This window comes from Cuculus canorus, chromosome 7, assembly GCF_017976375.1.
Source record: "Cuculus canorus isolate bCucCan1 chromosome 7, bCucCan1.pri, whole genome shotgun sequence".
Taxonomy (NCBI): domain Eukaryota; kingdom Metazoa; phylum Chordata; class Aves; order Cuculiformes; family Cuculidae; genus Cuculus; species Cuculus canorus.
Genome location: NC_071407.1, coordinates 31102471 through 31118223, shown reverse-complemented (window position 1 = coordinate 31118223; position 15753 = coordinate 31102471). Strand labels below are relative to the sequence as shown.

The 15753-nt window shown below is 45.2% G+C and overlaps 1 protein-coding gene across 1 annotated transcript; it reads right to left on the bottom strand.

The window, feature by feature from the left end:
• Window positions 1-258: 258 nt before the first annotated feature.
• On the bottom strand, window positions 259-15174 carry FOXI2 (forkhead box I2). Its single transcript, XM_054071663.1, has 4 exons — window positions 15142-15174; window positions 7167-7321; window positions 5752-6650; window positions 259-4892 (listed from the first exon to the last, which is right to left on the bottom strand). The coding sequence occupies exons 3-4, from the start codon at window positions 6203-6205 to the stop codon at window positions 4681-4683; spliced, it is 666 nt and encodes a 221-aa protein (XP_053927638.1). The 5' UTR covers window positions 6206-6650; window positions 7167-7321; window positions 15142-15174; the 3' UTR covers window positions 259-4680.
• Window positions 15175-15753: the final 579 nt, after the last annotated feature.

Below are 15753 nucleotides of genomic sequence, written 5' to 3'. Positions count from 1 at the left end.
TGTCATTCTGGAATAAAAATTCAGCTTGTGAAAAGAACAGATTAATCCTTTTCGGTATATAAGAGTCAGGCACTCTAAATGTTACTGCTGCAGACAGGATTAGAGAATTTGTAGTCCCTATTATGGCCATATGATTTTAAAGCCAGTACCAGATAGTGTTCTTATTATAGTTAAGTTTTTTCACTATACCTTTTCCCTTCTACCACCCCCACTTCTGCAATACTTCATTCAGCACTCAGAGGAACTGGTCCCCTCAACAACTGGTGGCTCACTCTTTGACTCAGCTCACAATATGATTCAGAATAACTCAGTATCTCCCAAGCATCCTCAGCCTAACGGTGGGATGGGCAGCTGGCCTTGCCAAATCTGGGTGCCCACGTGAAATTCCAGACCTGAGCATCAAGACCAGGGGCGAGCAGCCTGGATTCACACAGGGGTTTGTAGCCTTGCATCATTTATGCAGCATTCTTTGCCATCCCTGCGGGGCATTAATTCCCCCCCAAAGGCAGTAAAATCCAGGACCATTATCAGGAAGGTGCTCAGGGCTGGGATGTGACTGCTGCACTGGATGCTACCTGCAAGCACAGGGAGAGGGGCTGGCGTTATGTGAATCTTTACGTGTAGCAGCAGCGCTTTGTTGCTTGGTGCTCAGAGGGAGTCAGCACAAGCCTGACGAAGCAGACTGTATAGATGGCAATGAATCGCTACAGGTTACAACATGAGCCATTCAAACCTGACCTGCTTCCACTGTATATTTGGCCACGTATTTTTCTCTGATGCTACCAGAACTAGAAGTGCCGTGTCCTGCAGCAGGAATTTCTATACAACAGGGAACCTATTGAAAAGGATGATTTTTCTTTTATTTTTACATAAAGAGTACATAAGCCTTGCTCTCCCTTCAGCTCGTGCCCTATTGACTCCAAGGCAGTGACTAGAATGTGAAAAATTGGCTTATGTATCAGTTTTACCCATACAGTACAGCTATATAACATTTGATAGTTCTGTTTTGCTAATAAAACAATCCTGCAAAGTAATGTCATAATACAGTAAAGCATGGGGAAACCATAATGCTTAGCAAGGATGAATTGCATGCAAGTATCAGAGCTGATGGGAAATTAAATAAAAAATAGAAATAAATTTGATTTATCACATCCTGTTTGCATTTATTATGGACTCCTCATAAGTAATAATAACTCTCAAAATAGAGAATTAGTGCTTTTCCAATTAGATTAAAATACAACTGAGACTAAAATATAAAGTATTAAGACCAGTAAAATGTTTCAAAGATTAATTTCTTAAGAAATCCATCCCTCTTTTTCAATTATTGTCTGTCTTTCCCTGCTTACACAGTGAGAACTGCAGGGACAGACCATACGTGTTTTTGGAAACTTACTCATCGGACTTTTCCATTCCTCCAAGTTAACTCAGCAGACACCTCACCAGCAGTATTTGCACGCAACTAAAATCCCTTGCACCCTTATGAGCCAGAGGTCATTATGTACTCCCCAAGCATCGTCCAACATGTTTTCGTGAGAAAAAACTGCCAGGGATGACAAACAAGTGATGCATGGCTGAAAACTAAAGTCCAAGAATTAAATGTTCAGCACATTATCTGGTAACCCCACTAGCCATGGCTTAACCTTACAAGCTGTATATCACTCTCTGGTCCCAAAAAGAGGATTTACGATTATTGAGCAGTCCCTTCTCTGTCATATATAGGCAAACATGTTGCTCTAGAACGACTGGAAGGCAGTAGCCAGGTCATTTGCTCAGAGGTCCCTAATTTCCTGCATCATGACTTGCCCTAAGCCTCCAGCATCAACCGATCTCACCTTGCTGCAGGCGTGCCCAGTGGGGCTGGGGATGGAGCTTGGGGCAGTGTAAGGGCAAGGCTGCAGCCTAGTGAGTCCCACTGTGCTGCTGGGTGCTGGGGGTGTCACAGCTCAGCAAAGCAGACATGGGGGAGCAGTCTCCAGAATTTGTTCTCTGAGAACTAGATGAGACTGTTTCTGGGCTTCCACGGGAGTCCAGCTCAAGCAAGTGTGGACCACAGCATCACACCCCATCACAGCATCCTATCATCCTTTTTCACTAAAGTGTGTAGCTGCCCAGTTACCCCAGATACTCCTTACCTGATGCAGTTCTTCACTCAAGCAGTATTTCTGCTTAGCGGTATTGCAACTTCTCTGCTCCAATTTGATTTATTTAAAAAATTCTCCCTTTCTTTCCAACACACAAAAATAGAATTAGATTACAAGAGAAACACAAAGCTATAAAAGTGATGGTCTCCATGCACACATTCAGTCAACATCTTAAACAGTCCCTGAAGAAAAGTTCTGATGGTGTACTGTGGTCCTTCCACTGAGCTATCCATGGGCTTCCCCAATGCAGAACCCAGCTGAGCAGCTAACAAAGGTGATTCTGGGAAAACCTGAAACACCTGCAGCCATTCAGGGTTCTCCTCTTTGTGTTTTGCTGCATATTCAGAGTTCTGCAATGTCACATTGTCCCAGGGCAAATAGTCTCAAGGTGAAAATATGGAATTCAGACTGTGTGGCTGGATCAAGAACTTTGAATCCTGCAGCAGAAGAAACTACAAGTTGAAAGAAATAATTTGTTTCCCAGCTCCGAGGTGAGTGTCTTCACTGTGTCTTGGGAAGGGTCCATCGGCTCTCACAAGGCAAGACTTCCATCCTTCCTGTTTAAAAGTGTGTGCCTGCTCCTTGGCAAATGAATTTCACCATCCAAAGACAGCCTTTAAAATTTGAATGCCAACTGAATCACACAGCTATATTCACCAAGAAATTAATCAACACCCTTTTCTTTTGAGTGGAAAATGACAGGTCTATCTCCCCTCATCACTCTCTACATGACCTTCTTACCACAGCCCTCAGCTACATGGAAAAAAGGGTGCAACTAATTGCGGAAATAACTTTCCCTGCATCCTTTAAAGTTGTAGCTAACAATTATGCAACTGAAACAAGAGCTTGAAACCTTGAACAGGTTTTACTCACTTTAAAAAGGAAACAGGGTTTATAATTGAAATGTCCTCTTTGCGATAGCCCTGGAAAATAATAACATGAACAAAGAGATTGTATCTGAAATGGTTTTAAAGTCATTTCAGAATAGCTAATTTTTCTTCTATAAAATGTGATTTTTCTTGTATGAAGCTTCTTCTCAAATAGAAGTTTAATAAAAAAACAAATTTGTCTACATAAACCTCCATGGGATATTGGCTGATGAGTTCAGTTTGCTCTTTCCTTCATTCCAGATCTGCTAAAGTTGGGTATTTGCAAACCAGATAGTTTGTAATACTATTTATTACAATTTTGGGCCTGAAAAGCTTTGCTTGTACAGCTGATTCTTCCACGCCTTCAGGGACTTGGCTCTCGAACACATTTTAGGTTCTTAGATAGTTTGTTTATGTTTTGGCTTTTGTTTCAAACTTGCTTTATGGTTCCATTATAATGCACAAAAGGTTTGCATTACACATGTTTCTGTTTTGGGTAGTTTTCTCGTAAACAACAATAATATTTTTAGGATTTTATCTAAGAAAACTGTATTTTTGTCATAAGTGAGGAAGAGCAGGCTGGAGAAAGGAAAGACAACAGACTACATAGCTGACAATTTTGTTTTCAAACTAAAGTACCTTCAAAAAAAATGACTGGAAAACAAAAGCAGGGAACATGCACCAAGTATTAATAAGCAAGTAGAGGTGGCCAATACTTCATTTGATGTATTTAATTAAATGCCCCCATGTAACTTCCATGGCTGCAGTTCATTTGTGCCACACTGCATTTTTGCAAAGCTTCATAAAAAATGGAGAAATCCCATGTATGTGAGGAGGCTGTGGATAAATCAGAGGGGAGTTTCCCAAGGCAGTCTCAAAAAGCAGGTGCCCCGGGAAGCCAGTGAATGTGTGGGTGCTGTGGCACTGAGGTACAGAGCCCAGGCTCCATCCGGGCACCCACACCACGGGCCACCAGCTCCCCACAAGCCATCGTCAAGGCACTTAGCAGGAAAACCAGTAATTAAAGAGCTCTTCAGTGGGGATCCAGCTTAATTTTGGATGCTCGATTAAATCTGAAATTCTTCGTACAAATTATCATCAGCTCTGTAGGCTGACACAAAGATGATCTTATGTGTTTGGAAAAATAAAGGGGTTTTATTCAGGAATGCTTCAGAAGATGGCAGGGCTGGGTGCCCCCCTCCTGCCTCAGCCCGGCCTGCCCTGGGAGCAGGGCCCAGAAGGGAGGGCACGTCCCTTTGTTCCTTCCTGCACCCCAGACTCTCTGCTGGCTTCCCAGGAAGGTCCAGGCTACAAACCCAGCTCTTTCACCCCCTAACCCAGGAGGGCCGTGGCTGGCAGGGGCTCTCCTCCTCCAGGGGACATCCTGGAGGGAGCTCTGCTTTGCTCTTGGCCATGAAAAGATGAGAAAGCCAACCTGGAACTCACATGGCAGGAGGTTATAACCCTTCCAAGGTTTTGGTGGGAAAAGACAGTATGGAAAAGGAGGAAAAGCAGCACCTGTGGCCAGCCCCAATGGCTTCTCTCAGCTCCCAGCCCACACCCATCCTTCCTGCACCTCTCTGTATTTATAGATCATATAAAAAAATGTACATTTAGGTGTTACAAAAATATTCCTCTCTCGTGCATTAGTGCATCCTGGGGAGCTCTTGTCATGCCTGGACCCCAGCGCAGCCATAGAGGGGGGTTCCAGGGCCAGGGGGACCCCGCAGCCCGGTGGGGCAGGACACCCTCTGCACCCCGCTGCTCCCCGCAGCCTCCTCAGGTACACCAGCCTCGGACCGTCTCTTCCTCCTCCTCCTAAAATTGCCATTATCGAACATTTTCTCGCAGTTGGGGTCGAGGGTCCAGTAGTTGCCTTTGCCTGCAGAGAGAGGGGAAGCCCCTCGTGTCAGCTTCTGCCTCTGCACCCCCATGACAGAGGGTAGTGGAGGAGGAGCCCCTTGTGCATCCCCATCCTCATCCCTATCCTTGTTCCCATCCCCACCCTCATCCCCATCCCCAACCTCACCTCTATCCCCCTTTGCATCCCTACACCCATCCCTATTCTCATCCCAAATTTCTATTCCTGTCCTAATCCCTACCTCTATTCCCATGCTCATTCCTATCCCCATCCTCACCCCCATTCCCAACTCCATCCTCATCCACATTCCCATCCCTGTTCCCATGCCCACCTCTATCCCTACTCCCATCCTCATCCCCACCCTTCTTTCCATCCCCACCCACCACCTCCATCCCCATCCTCATCTCCATCCTCATTCCCATCTCCATCCTCATCCCCAACTTCGTCTCCATCCCCATCTTCATTCTCAATCCCATCTCCATCCTCATTCCCAACTCCATCCTCATTCCCGTCTCCATCCCCATCCCTATCTTCATCCTCAACCCCATCCTCATCCCCATCCCCACCCCGACCTCCATCCCCATCTCCATCCCCATCTCCATCCCCATCACTATTCTCATCCTCATCACTATTCCCATCCCCATCTCCATCTCCATCCCCATCTCCATCACTATTCCCATCCCCATCTCCATCCTCATCCTCATCCCCATACCCACTCCGATCTCCATCTTCATCCTTATCACTACTCCCATTTTCATCTCCATCTCCATCCTCATCCTCATCCTCATCCCCATCCCCATCTCCACCCCCATCCTCATCCTCATCCCCATCTCCATCCTCATCCCGATCCCCATCTCCATCCCCGTCGTCGTCCCCTTACCCGGGTCGTCCTCGTCGCGCGGGACCTTCTTGAAGCAGTCGTTGAGGGAGAGGTTGTGGCGGATGGAGTTCTGCCAGCCCGCTTTGCTCTTCCTGTAGAAGGGGAAGTTCTCGGCCACGAACTGGTAGATCTGGCTGAGGGTGCGGCGGCGGCGCGGCGCGCTGTGGATGGCCATGGCGATCAGCGCCGAGTACGAGTAGGGCGGTCTGGCGGGGCGAGGGCTCTCCTGCGGTGGGGGGAGCGGCTGCCAGCCCCGCTCCGCACCCGCGGGGGCGCACCCCGGCGGCAGGTAGGGGCCGCCGAGCCACAGGTAGGGGTTGGTTGGGGGCTGGTAGATGCCGGGACACGCGTCCGGCAGCTGCTGGCCGTGCGGAGGGGGCTCAGCGGGCGGCACGAAGCCGTGCATCCCTCCGGAGATGCGGCGGCAGCGCCCCCGCTCCGCGCCCGCCCCCATTAAATAGCGCCCGTCGCTCCGATACCGACACCCCTGCGGCCCCCCGCGTGTCCCCGACACGGGCAGGCACCCCTCGGGCCGCCCACAGCCCCGGGGGACGGGAGACACCTCCTTGGGCCAGAAGGAGCTATGTTACAAAAAGTGGAATGGTTTGATTGAAGCTCAAGTTTCAGCTCAGTAGCTTTGTTCTCTGAGAGTTAGACGGAATGTCCCCCTGGTAGCGTGATTTCTTTCAAACGGTGTTTTTCCACACGCTGTTTATTCTTTGAAAATGATACTGTCTTTTGTTCAGCACAGATCATACTTCAGACGTGTCTTCTTGTGTGATTGCCTCTGTTTGGAGTTTTCTGCCTATCTCAAAGGCAAGGTCAAGCAGAGAGCTGGAGCCAGCTCCAAATTAGCAAGAGTTTTGATTGTCGCAAAGTTTCATAATACCAAATTAGACCTTGGAAAGTAACAGAATATGCATAAGATTTCTGGGGAAATGTATACATATGCACCTTAACTGGGAAATATGTTCTGCCCCCAGTTCTTGTCTGGTTACATACAATTGATGGAGATCACTCCCTGGTGTTGCCCTGGCCTGATAAAGGATACTTACTTTCCAATACTCCAAAACAAGTCTTACAGAGTTTTATTTGCCTGTATTTTTGGTATCCCTCCCTGCTTCCCCAAAGCTGCTTTCCCCTCCTTAATACAGCACTGGCAGGTGCAGGAGCAAGCACGACCTGCAGCGCACCCACCCAGAGCCCTCACGGGCAGCCATCACCAGCCCCTGCTGGAAAAAAAATCCTGGACAAACCATGAGAATTTGGGACAACCCAGAAGGGTGCAAGCTGCTGTCCGATACCACCTTCTGCAACCTTCCCAACCCAGGGCACACAATCTGTACAGCCACAAGAACCTCTGTCCTTTAGCGAGGAAATCACCAGCAAGTGAGAAGTGAGAAAGATGCCTAAACCTTCTCTGGAAACATCCCTCGGAGACTGGAGAACAAATCAAAAGTTCCCAGGGTTCTGTGAACTGAGCTTTTGATGTGTGCATATAGATTACACCAGTGGTTACAGGGTGACCTGATCCCTCTGCATGGGAGATGCAAGATCTTCAGCAGTAAATCTGAAACATCCATATTTGGTACGTTATAAAAAAATTTCTGAACTTCACTTGACCTGCGCAATCGCTTCCCTGTCTGACACCTCTGTTGAGGATCTGTTGGGTTATAATAAAGCAGCCTGACAGGCCCAGCTGCCCCTTCAGCAAGTTTGATTTCCAATTTTCTAGCAAATAAAAGCATTTGCAAGAAATCTTCAACATGCTCTCCCACTTTTCCTTTAAGTACAACATAAAACTTTTCATTTAGAAACTAAAATTTCCCATCTGCAAACCCCTCTAAAAGCATGTATGGAACTACGTGCACATACAAACTCTGATACTGAACTTCTTGACTCAAACTAAACTGTCTACACTCGCATAAAGCCGTGGTGCCCATCTGCATGCCGCCAGCCCTCTCAGCCTTGCTGGCCCCAGGCAGATCTGTAACGCATCAAATAAAGCAGTGAGGGGGTCTGGTGCCCACACACTGGGCTGCGAGAGAAGGGAAGGATTTTCTTCACATCACTGGCATTGACTTTGAAGTAAAATTCACGCTACGCTTTGTTCAGTGGGAAACTATGTACCTGTGCAGCTTTGGTGGCATATTACAGCCACAAAAGCCCAGGTGGATAACTTGATTTTCATACCTGTGACATCCTATAAAAGCTTTTCTTCTGCATTTCTTAATCTCCTGTAAAACCAGAGGGTTTAGGTTATGTTTTCTCCCACTGATATAAAAATAGAATAAAATAATTTAAAATTGTTTAACTTTGCTAGTAGGCATATAATGATTTGATGAAAACTTGATTTTAAATTGCATTTCTGTATAGACTTTTGCTATGCAGTATGTCTGTCTTTTTTAAATTTTAGATGGTTTCTCAGAAATACAGGTATGAGGCATGATCAGTAGCTGTACCTGTATACTAGTAAATACAACAACAATATTCTGTATTCTCTCTGTAGCAGAGAATTAAAATACTTCAGGTGGCACCTCAAACAAATAAAATAATCTTCAATTCTTAATCTGTCGATCTGTATTCTGGATCTGTAAATGCAGGTATGAAATCATCAGGCTGAAATAGATACAGCAGCCGTATCTGTATCACGAGGTCTTTGTGTTTTTAATATTATTCTTACACCTGAACTATTTATTTCTAAAAACATATATTTGGTTTTGTGTGTTGGCTTTGGCATTCCTGCGGCAGATCTAGCTAACTCAGTAATCTTTCACTGGGTATGGCTCTGACCAGATGCTTCAGAGATGCAAGGAGCACTTAGGGGATTGGGTTTCTTCCTAATGGAAGACAGTTAGTGGATAACTCCTGACCTGGGACATGTTATGACCCATTATGCACACACGTGTACACACACACACACACGTAGGCCTACGCCAAGGCAAGGATTTGTTGTTAACACCCTCTCCGAGCCATCCCAGAGCCTACTCAGAGGCTGTACCCATCACCAGAGTGGTACTTTGGCAGCAGGATGGCAGCACAGCTTTGCCAAAGGTCTCTGCCCTGGCCCTTTACCATATCACAATTATATGATTAGAGAAGTTTAGCCTGCTGACCTTCAGGTCATGCAGGAAGGTGCACCTGTTCGTCTGAGCTTTTTGAAGATGCTTAAGAAAAACAAGCCAACTAGAATCATAGAATAGTTAGGGTTGGAAGTGACCTTAAAGATCTTCTAGTTCTGGATTATGACACTGAAAATCAAATGTGACCGAATATTTTGCTCCTTGCACTTATCTGGTATGCCTACCCTTAGTTCTGAACTCTGACTTTAAGTTTCTGAGTTCATAGGACATCTAGCAGGGAATGTAATTTTGAGTTTACTTTCTATACTCTTAAATCATAGAATCATAGACTCTTAGAATAGTTTGGTTTGGAAGGGACGTTAAAGACCATCTAGTTCCAACCCCCTGCCATGGGCAGGGACAACCCATTGGATCAGGCTGCCCAAGGCCCATCCAACCTGGCCTGGAACACCTCCAGGGATGGGGCAGCCACAGCTTCCCTGGGCAACCTGGGACAGGGCCTCACCACTCTTATCGTGAAGAAATTCTTCCTTACATCAAGCCTAAATCTGCCCCTCTCCAGTTTGTACCTGTTCCTCCTTGTCCTATCACCACAAGCCTTTATGATTAGCCCCTCCCGAGCTTTCTTGTAGCCCCTTCAGGTACTGGAAGGTCATTATAAGGTCTCCTCTTAGCCTTCTCTTTTCCAGGCTGAACAAGCCCAACTCTCTCAGCCTGTCCTTGTATAGGAGGTGCTCCTGCCCTTGGATCATCTTTGTAGCCCTCCTCTGGACTCGTTCCAACAGTTACCAGTAGTCATAAGCATTCACATCTTCACCGGGTGGAAAAAAAAGTTAGACTTGAAAAGCATTGTCCTACTAATGTAGTTTCTACTAGATATTCCTATAAATATATTCATATATATACCTCAAAATTAGAAATAACTGATTCGTACCACTGACAGAGCATTTATCTGAATAGCAGCTACTTTATATTTTCAGAGGATGAGTCTTCAAATCAAAGAAATGCAAAGGGCAATATTCTTTCTATTTCAGTGAAATTAGTTCAGGAAACAACCCGACTCCAAATATTAAATTGAAAGTTATTTAATTTCCCCACACTTAGACATCCATCTCTACATTGATCTCCAGCTATCACCAGCATGGCTGCTCATGGATACTCCTGTTCCTCAGAAAGGTGTTTTGTTTCCCATGGCATTGCTTGTCTACTTGCTCTATGTCTGTGTGTCAACTGCAGCTGCAACCACAGGGAAAGATTTAACGCGTGTTTGTATCCGTCAGGTTAGAGGAAATGGGCAGAGTGATATTATTTGTGTTTGTCTAGTGCCTTGTGGCAAACTTCAGCGTGGGTTGGCTGAATTTTCTTGTAAGGTTTAGACATCTACCATGTAAACACAAGAATTTATTTCATATCTTTTCTAAATGTACAAATTTACAAGTCTACAGAGAGCTCATTAAATTCTCCCTTTCTCAGTAGAGCTGACACCCGAGGACATGAAAATACTTACACATAATATATTTGTTGATGCTGACTTCTTTTAGCTTTGCAGAAACCCTTTTACCAGGAAGCAGCAGTCCTTGCTGAACACTCAAAGAGACTTTAACCCCTTTGTGATATTCTGGGTCAGGGCAATCCCATTTTCAGTACTCAGTGGGAGATGATGTGATTGAGAGCAGCCCTGCAGAGAAGGACTTGGAGTGTTGGTCAATGAGAAGCTCGACATGAGCCGACAATGTGCACTTGCAGCCCAGAAGGCCAAATGTGTCCTGGGCTGCTTCAAAAGTAGCGTGGCCAGCAGGGCGAGGGAGGGGATTCTTCCCCTCTGTTCGTCTTTTGTGAAACCTCAACTGGAATTCTGTGTCCAGTTCTGGAATCCTCAATGTAAGAAGGATATGGAGCTGTTGGAATGGTCCAGGGGAGGGCTACAAGGATGATCGGAGGGCTGGAGCACCTTCCCTACGAGGACAGGCTGAGAGAGTTTGGCTCGTTCAGCCTGGAGAAGAGAAGGCTCCAAGGAGACCTTATAGCGACCTTCCAGTACCTGAAGGGGCTACAAGAAAGCTCAGGAGGGGCTATTCATAAAGGCTTGTGGTGGTAGGATGAGGGGGAATGGGTATAAACTGGAGAGGGGCAGATTTAGACTGGACATTAGGAAGAATTTCTTCCCCATGAGAGTGGTGAGGCCCTGTCCCAGGTTGCCCAGGGAAGCTGTGGCTGCCTCATCCCTGGAGGTGTTCCAGGCCAGGTTGGATGGGCCTTGGGCAGCCTGAGCCAGTGGGATGTCCCTGCCCATGGCAGGGGGTTGGAACTGGATGATCTTTAAGGTCCTTTACAACCCAAACTATTCTATGATTCTAACCCACAGGAAAGATACTTCTTGCTATGGAATAGGGATTTTACAACTTTCCTTCCTTTCTCCTGCATTTCACCTAAATTCACAAGGTGACGACTATACTGAGACAGCAAGATCACAGGGCAGGAATGTCTGGGGGGGCTTGGCAAGGTCTCCCACACGGGTTTAAAACGCTGCAGTCTCCCATCAGGACCATTTTCAGCAGCTTTTCTCTCCATCGTGCGCTCCATCGCCTGGCAGCGCTGAGGGGCGAGCCTGTTCCCCGAAGCACCTCAGCAGGGCAAGACCTCTGCCAAAGCTGGATTTTGAGCTCAAGCGCCGCTATCCCAGTCCTCCTGCTGCATCCCAGCCCTCCTGCTGCATTCCAGCCGCGTCACACTGAGCGGGATGGGATAATTGTGGGGCGGCGGTGCCATCTGGTGGCATCTGCCTGCTGTCGCCCTCCCGCTGTGCGCTGAGAAAGGAGGTGCAACCTGTGCCAGGGTCTCACCACTCTCACCGGGAAGAAATGCCTCCCTATGTCCAGTCTAACTCTGCCCCTTTCCGGTTTATACCCATTGCCCCTCGTCCTATCCCCGCAAGCCTTTGTAAACAGTCCCTCCACAGCTTTCCTGTAGCCCTTTCAGGAACTGGGAGGTCGCGATAAGATCTCCTCTGAGCCTTCTCCAGGCTGAACAACCCCGACTCTCTCAGCCTGTCCTCGTAGGGAAGGTACTCCAGCCCTCGGATCATCCTCGTAGCCCTCCCCTGGACCCGTTCCAACAGTTCCATATCCTTCTTACACTAGCCCTGCTGGCCACGCTTCTCTTGATGCAGCCCAGGACACATTTGGCCTTCTGGGCTGCGAGTGCACATTGCCGGCGCGTGTCGAGCTTGGCAGTGACCAGCACCCCACGCCCTTCTCTGCAGGGCTGCTCTCAATCACATCATCCTCTACTGTGTCCTGAAATCCGGGACTGCCCTGACCCAGGTGCAGGACCTTGCATTTAGCCTTGAGGCATTTCTTTGCCAAGAGGGTGGTTAAACAGTGGATCGGGCCTCCTAGAGAGGTGGTGGATGCCACAAGCCTGTTAGTATTTAAGAGGCATTTGGACAATGCCCTTAATAACGTGCTTTAACTTAGTCCACCCTGAACGGGTCAGGTAGTTGTACCGGATGATTGTTGTAGGTCCCTCCCAACTGAAATTCAATTCAATTCTGTTCTGTTCTGTTCTATTCTATTCTATTCCCAGTGATGTTTACAAATTGTGTAGTGAATTCCCATCAAGTTACAAAGTTTAATTGCATTGTTAAATGTGAAGCACACAGTGGCATGTGCATTGCCAGGCCTGGTTTGCTCCTGGGTGTCACTGTGCAGGATGGGGTGGGTGAAAAACTGTCCAAGTTCAACCTGGTAATCCTCCCCTTATAAATACATTGATTGATGGCATCGGTTTCTCTTTAAAGTTGGTGATCACCTGGGCCTGCCTTCCTTTCCTATTTCTTGCCATATGTGCTTTACTGTATCATCTTAAAATGGCTTGTGCAAAGTGATTTTCAATTCATATCCTCCATTTCTTTTTAAAAATATGGTAGCGTAACTGTATGTCCATGTGGCAATACATGGGAACTGTTCTTGGAGGGGTCCAAGCAGAAATCTGAGTTTGGTCACTATTATGATACTACCTATGGTGAATCTGCTGTATTTTAGTATCATTTTGGTTCACTGTTTCTTGCATTTAAATTGTAACCGTAGCCACAGCAGTAGGCTGCCTTTGCCTTCTAGCTGGGTATGATATATATTTAACATTTGATAGAGTTAGTATTTTAACGCCTTGTTCTAAGAATAACATGAATTAAAAGATTGCAGTAAAAGCGGTCAAAGGCAGAGCCAGAAAAGAGCATCTCAAGACCAGCATGTTACAGGGCAAACAAACAGGGCAAAAAGCAGAAAGGGGAGCAGTCAGCATCAATGAAAAACAAGCTGCTTGAAAACTTAGGATGGACTACACCAGTGCTATGAGTTTTCCAAGCTGCTTCACGTGCATTAAAGTCTTGAAAACCACTCCATGCTCACAGCAGAAAAGCAACTCCCCAAATGTGTTAGGTCCTAAATTTATCACTACCATCAATATCAAGCCCTTAAAGTTTTACGAAAATGACCCCGTAAAGGCCCCACATTTCCAGCTGCAGAATTTGCTGCTGACAACCTGAGTGTCAGGAATCCAGGGCAGTACAATTCCTCATCGTAGCTACCCCAGTGGTAGAAATGGGATTAGCTCCTCTGCATCAAGTGGGAAGAAATTCCCTGTTTATTTCTTTCAAAATAGTTAAAGTAAAACTGAAGGAAGGGTGTGTACAGAAGCCATTTGGGAGATTTAAATACTGTGGTTCACTTGAACAAAGCATTTTATACTTTTCTGGCAAAGTTGATTGAAATGTGGGTGGTTTGCACAAAAAAAACAATCAGTCTGTGATTTCTCCTGAAACGCCAGATGTTAGAATAAACTCCCCTCATTTAAAACAAAAAAGAAGCAGTAGAAAACAAAATATAAACACATGGCGAGAAATAGAAAACAAGTAATCTAACATAAAGTATCTGGATTTTATCAAAACAAAAAGAAATACAGCAAATCCCATGAATGGTACTCCAAATATTGTTTGCAGTTCAACACAACCATGCTAATTTGGCAAGACAATTATTAGCTAACAAATGGACATTTTTCAGGTCAATCGAACTTGAGCCAATTAGTCTGTGCCAATTAACTAAATTAATTCTAAAATTAGAATTCAAACAATCTCAGCAATTATGGTTTAATCCTGAATTGCATCTCTTCAAAAAAAAAGCCAATAAGACAGATGAATTCCCTGCAGTTTGCCATACTTAAATTACACACTATATTCTAATTTATTTTAATATCTATCTTCCGACAGGGCAGGCAATCTTTTTTATGACCACCTGTTAAGAATGGTTTCATACAAGAGAAATCTCATCTACATTTTTCAGTCTTTTGTGTCTCAAAATAATAGAATTTGCATACACCAAAGATTTTGGCATTGAATCCAGCTCCTTGGGTGTTGTATCCTGATTAGGTGAATTTATATACTTTACATGGCTAAATTGTTTCATTTATATGCACTTCTGATTGTTCATGAAAATTTATGGGTTGGGTTTCATCCCTATTTTTTTCTACATATATCAGAGTTTACCCTTCAATATTGAATTCAATCAGTTAATTTTCTTCCTGCCTATATATCAACAGAAATTGTAAGAATAATTCTTATTTAATGAAAAGGTTTTAAAGTCTGGAACTTTCCCTTTTAGAACTATCTGCGATTAAAAATAAAAAAAAAATTAAAATAATGAAAAAATTGAAAAACATTTTCTCTTTCATTGATTGAAATAAACTATATATACTTTGAAATTCATATGCACTTGCATATTTTGGATGGCAAAGAGACGCTGGCATGCAAAGTGAGGTTTCTGCTATGAAATGGGGCTTAGCACCTGCTGGTGTAACAACATGCAGGTGTATATTTTTATTTAACAATTCATACTTTGTTAAAATAGGACTAAAACGGCAGAGCCTGCTGGCACAGAGCTGAGGACCGGAGTGGGATGTCAGCAAAGAGTGTATGAGCAAGTCCTAAAGTGGGGCATGAGGATGATGGTACCAGTGGACAAAATGTTTACTAATAACAGGGTAACTTTGTACCACTGCTCCATGCTTTGCATTTAATGTGACAGTAAGGTAAGCAAAGCAATGGACTTCTCTCTTGGCCCCTCACACCCTTTCTCACCCACGGCTTCTCAAATACAGAAGGTTTTATCATCAGCAGCCGGCAAAATATAAAAGTCAGCAGAATAACTCAGTTATTTAACACATATAAGTGATTCAAATTTCTTCATGAAACAATCGTCATAACCAGATTGTCTGGCCCACCAAAGGGCCTGTCTAGGGCTATGGGTCCTACCTTTCAATCAAACAGGAAACATCATCGGCCGTGGCTCCAGCCAGGTGAGATGCCACCGGTCCTGTGTCTCTGTAATCAATGTGACACAAGGTTTGAATGCTTTGCATCATTCAAACATAGACCTATTCTGCAATACTCACACCTCCTGGTGGGGTATGGATTTGTGCCACCTCCCAGGGTACTGCTTTTCTGCTGTTAATCATGGATGGAGAGGCAAAATCCAGAGGCACTGTGAAGCCAACATGCAACTCTTCCAGCAAGTCAACCCGCTGTTCATCACCTGTCTGCAGGGCATTTCTCAACATATTTAATACCTATAAAACTGGTCAAATTTCTTTCTTAAACCAACAGATGTAGAAGTTGGTTCTGAAAACAATGAAATAACTGCAGCTATAGGAAATTAACTTTTGGGCAGTGGTGAGTAAAGGAGAAAGGAGACACGGCCTGTAGCAACAAAGGCTGCACCTAAAATACTTAACATCTATCTTCTTAACTTAGTGTGTTTAATTCCTGTATAAGCCAATTCCTCCAAAGGCAATAAAGCATTAATCTTTGCTTGAGAGAACCAGGACAAAACCAGGAACCAGGAAAAAAGAAATGTGGAGGCATCAG

What these genes read in the sequence shown, in the direction of transcription:
- FOXI2 (XM_054071663.1), bottom strand. Translation starts at nt 6,205, where the DNA reads ATGGGGGCGGGCGCGGAGCGGGGGCGCTGCCGCCGCATCTCCGGAGGG. An exon ending in GCGCGACGAGGACGACCCGG is followed by an intron (nt 4,893 to 5,751) that starts GTAAGGGGACGA and finishes CTCTCTCTGCAG; the next exon opens with GCAAAGGCAACTACTGGACC.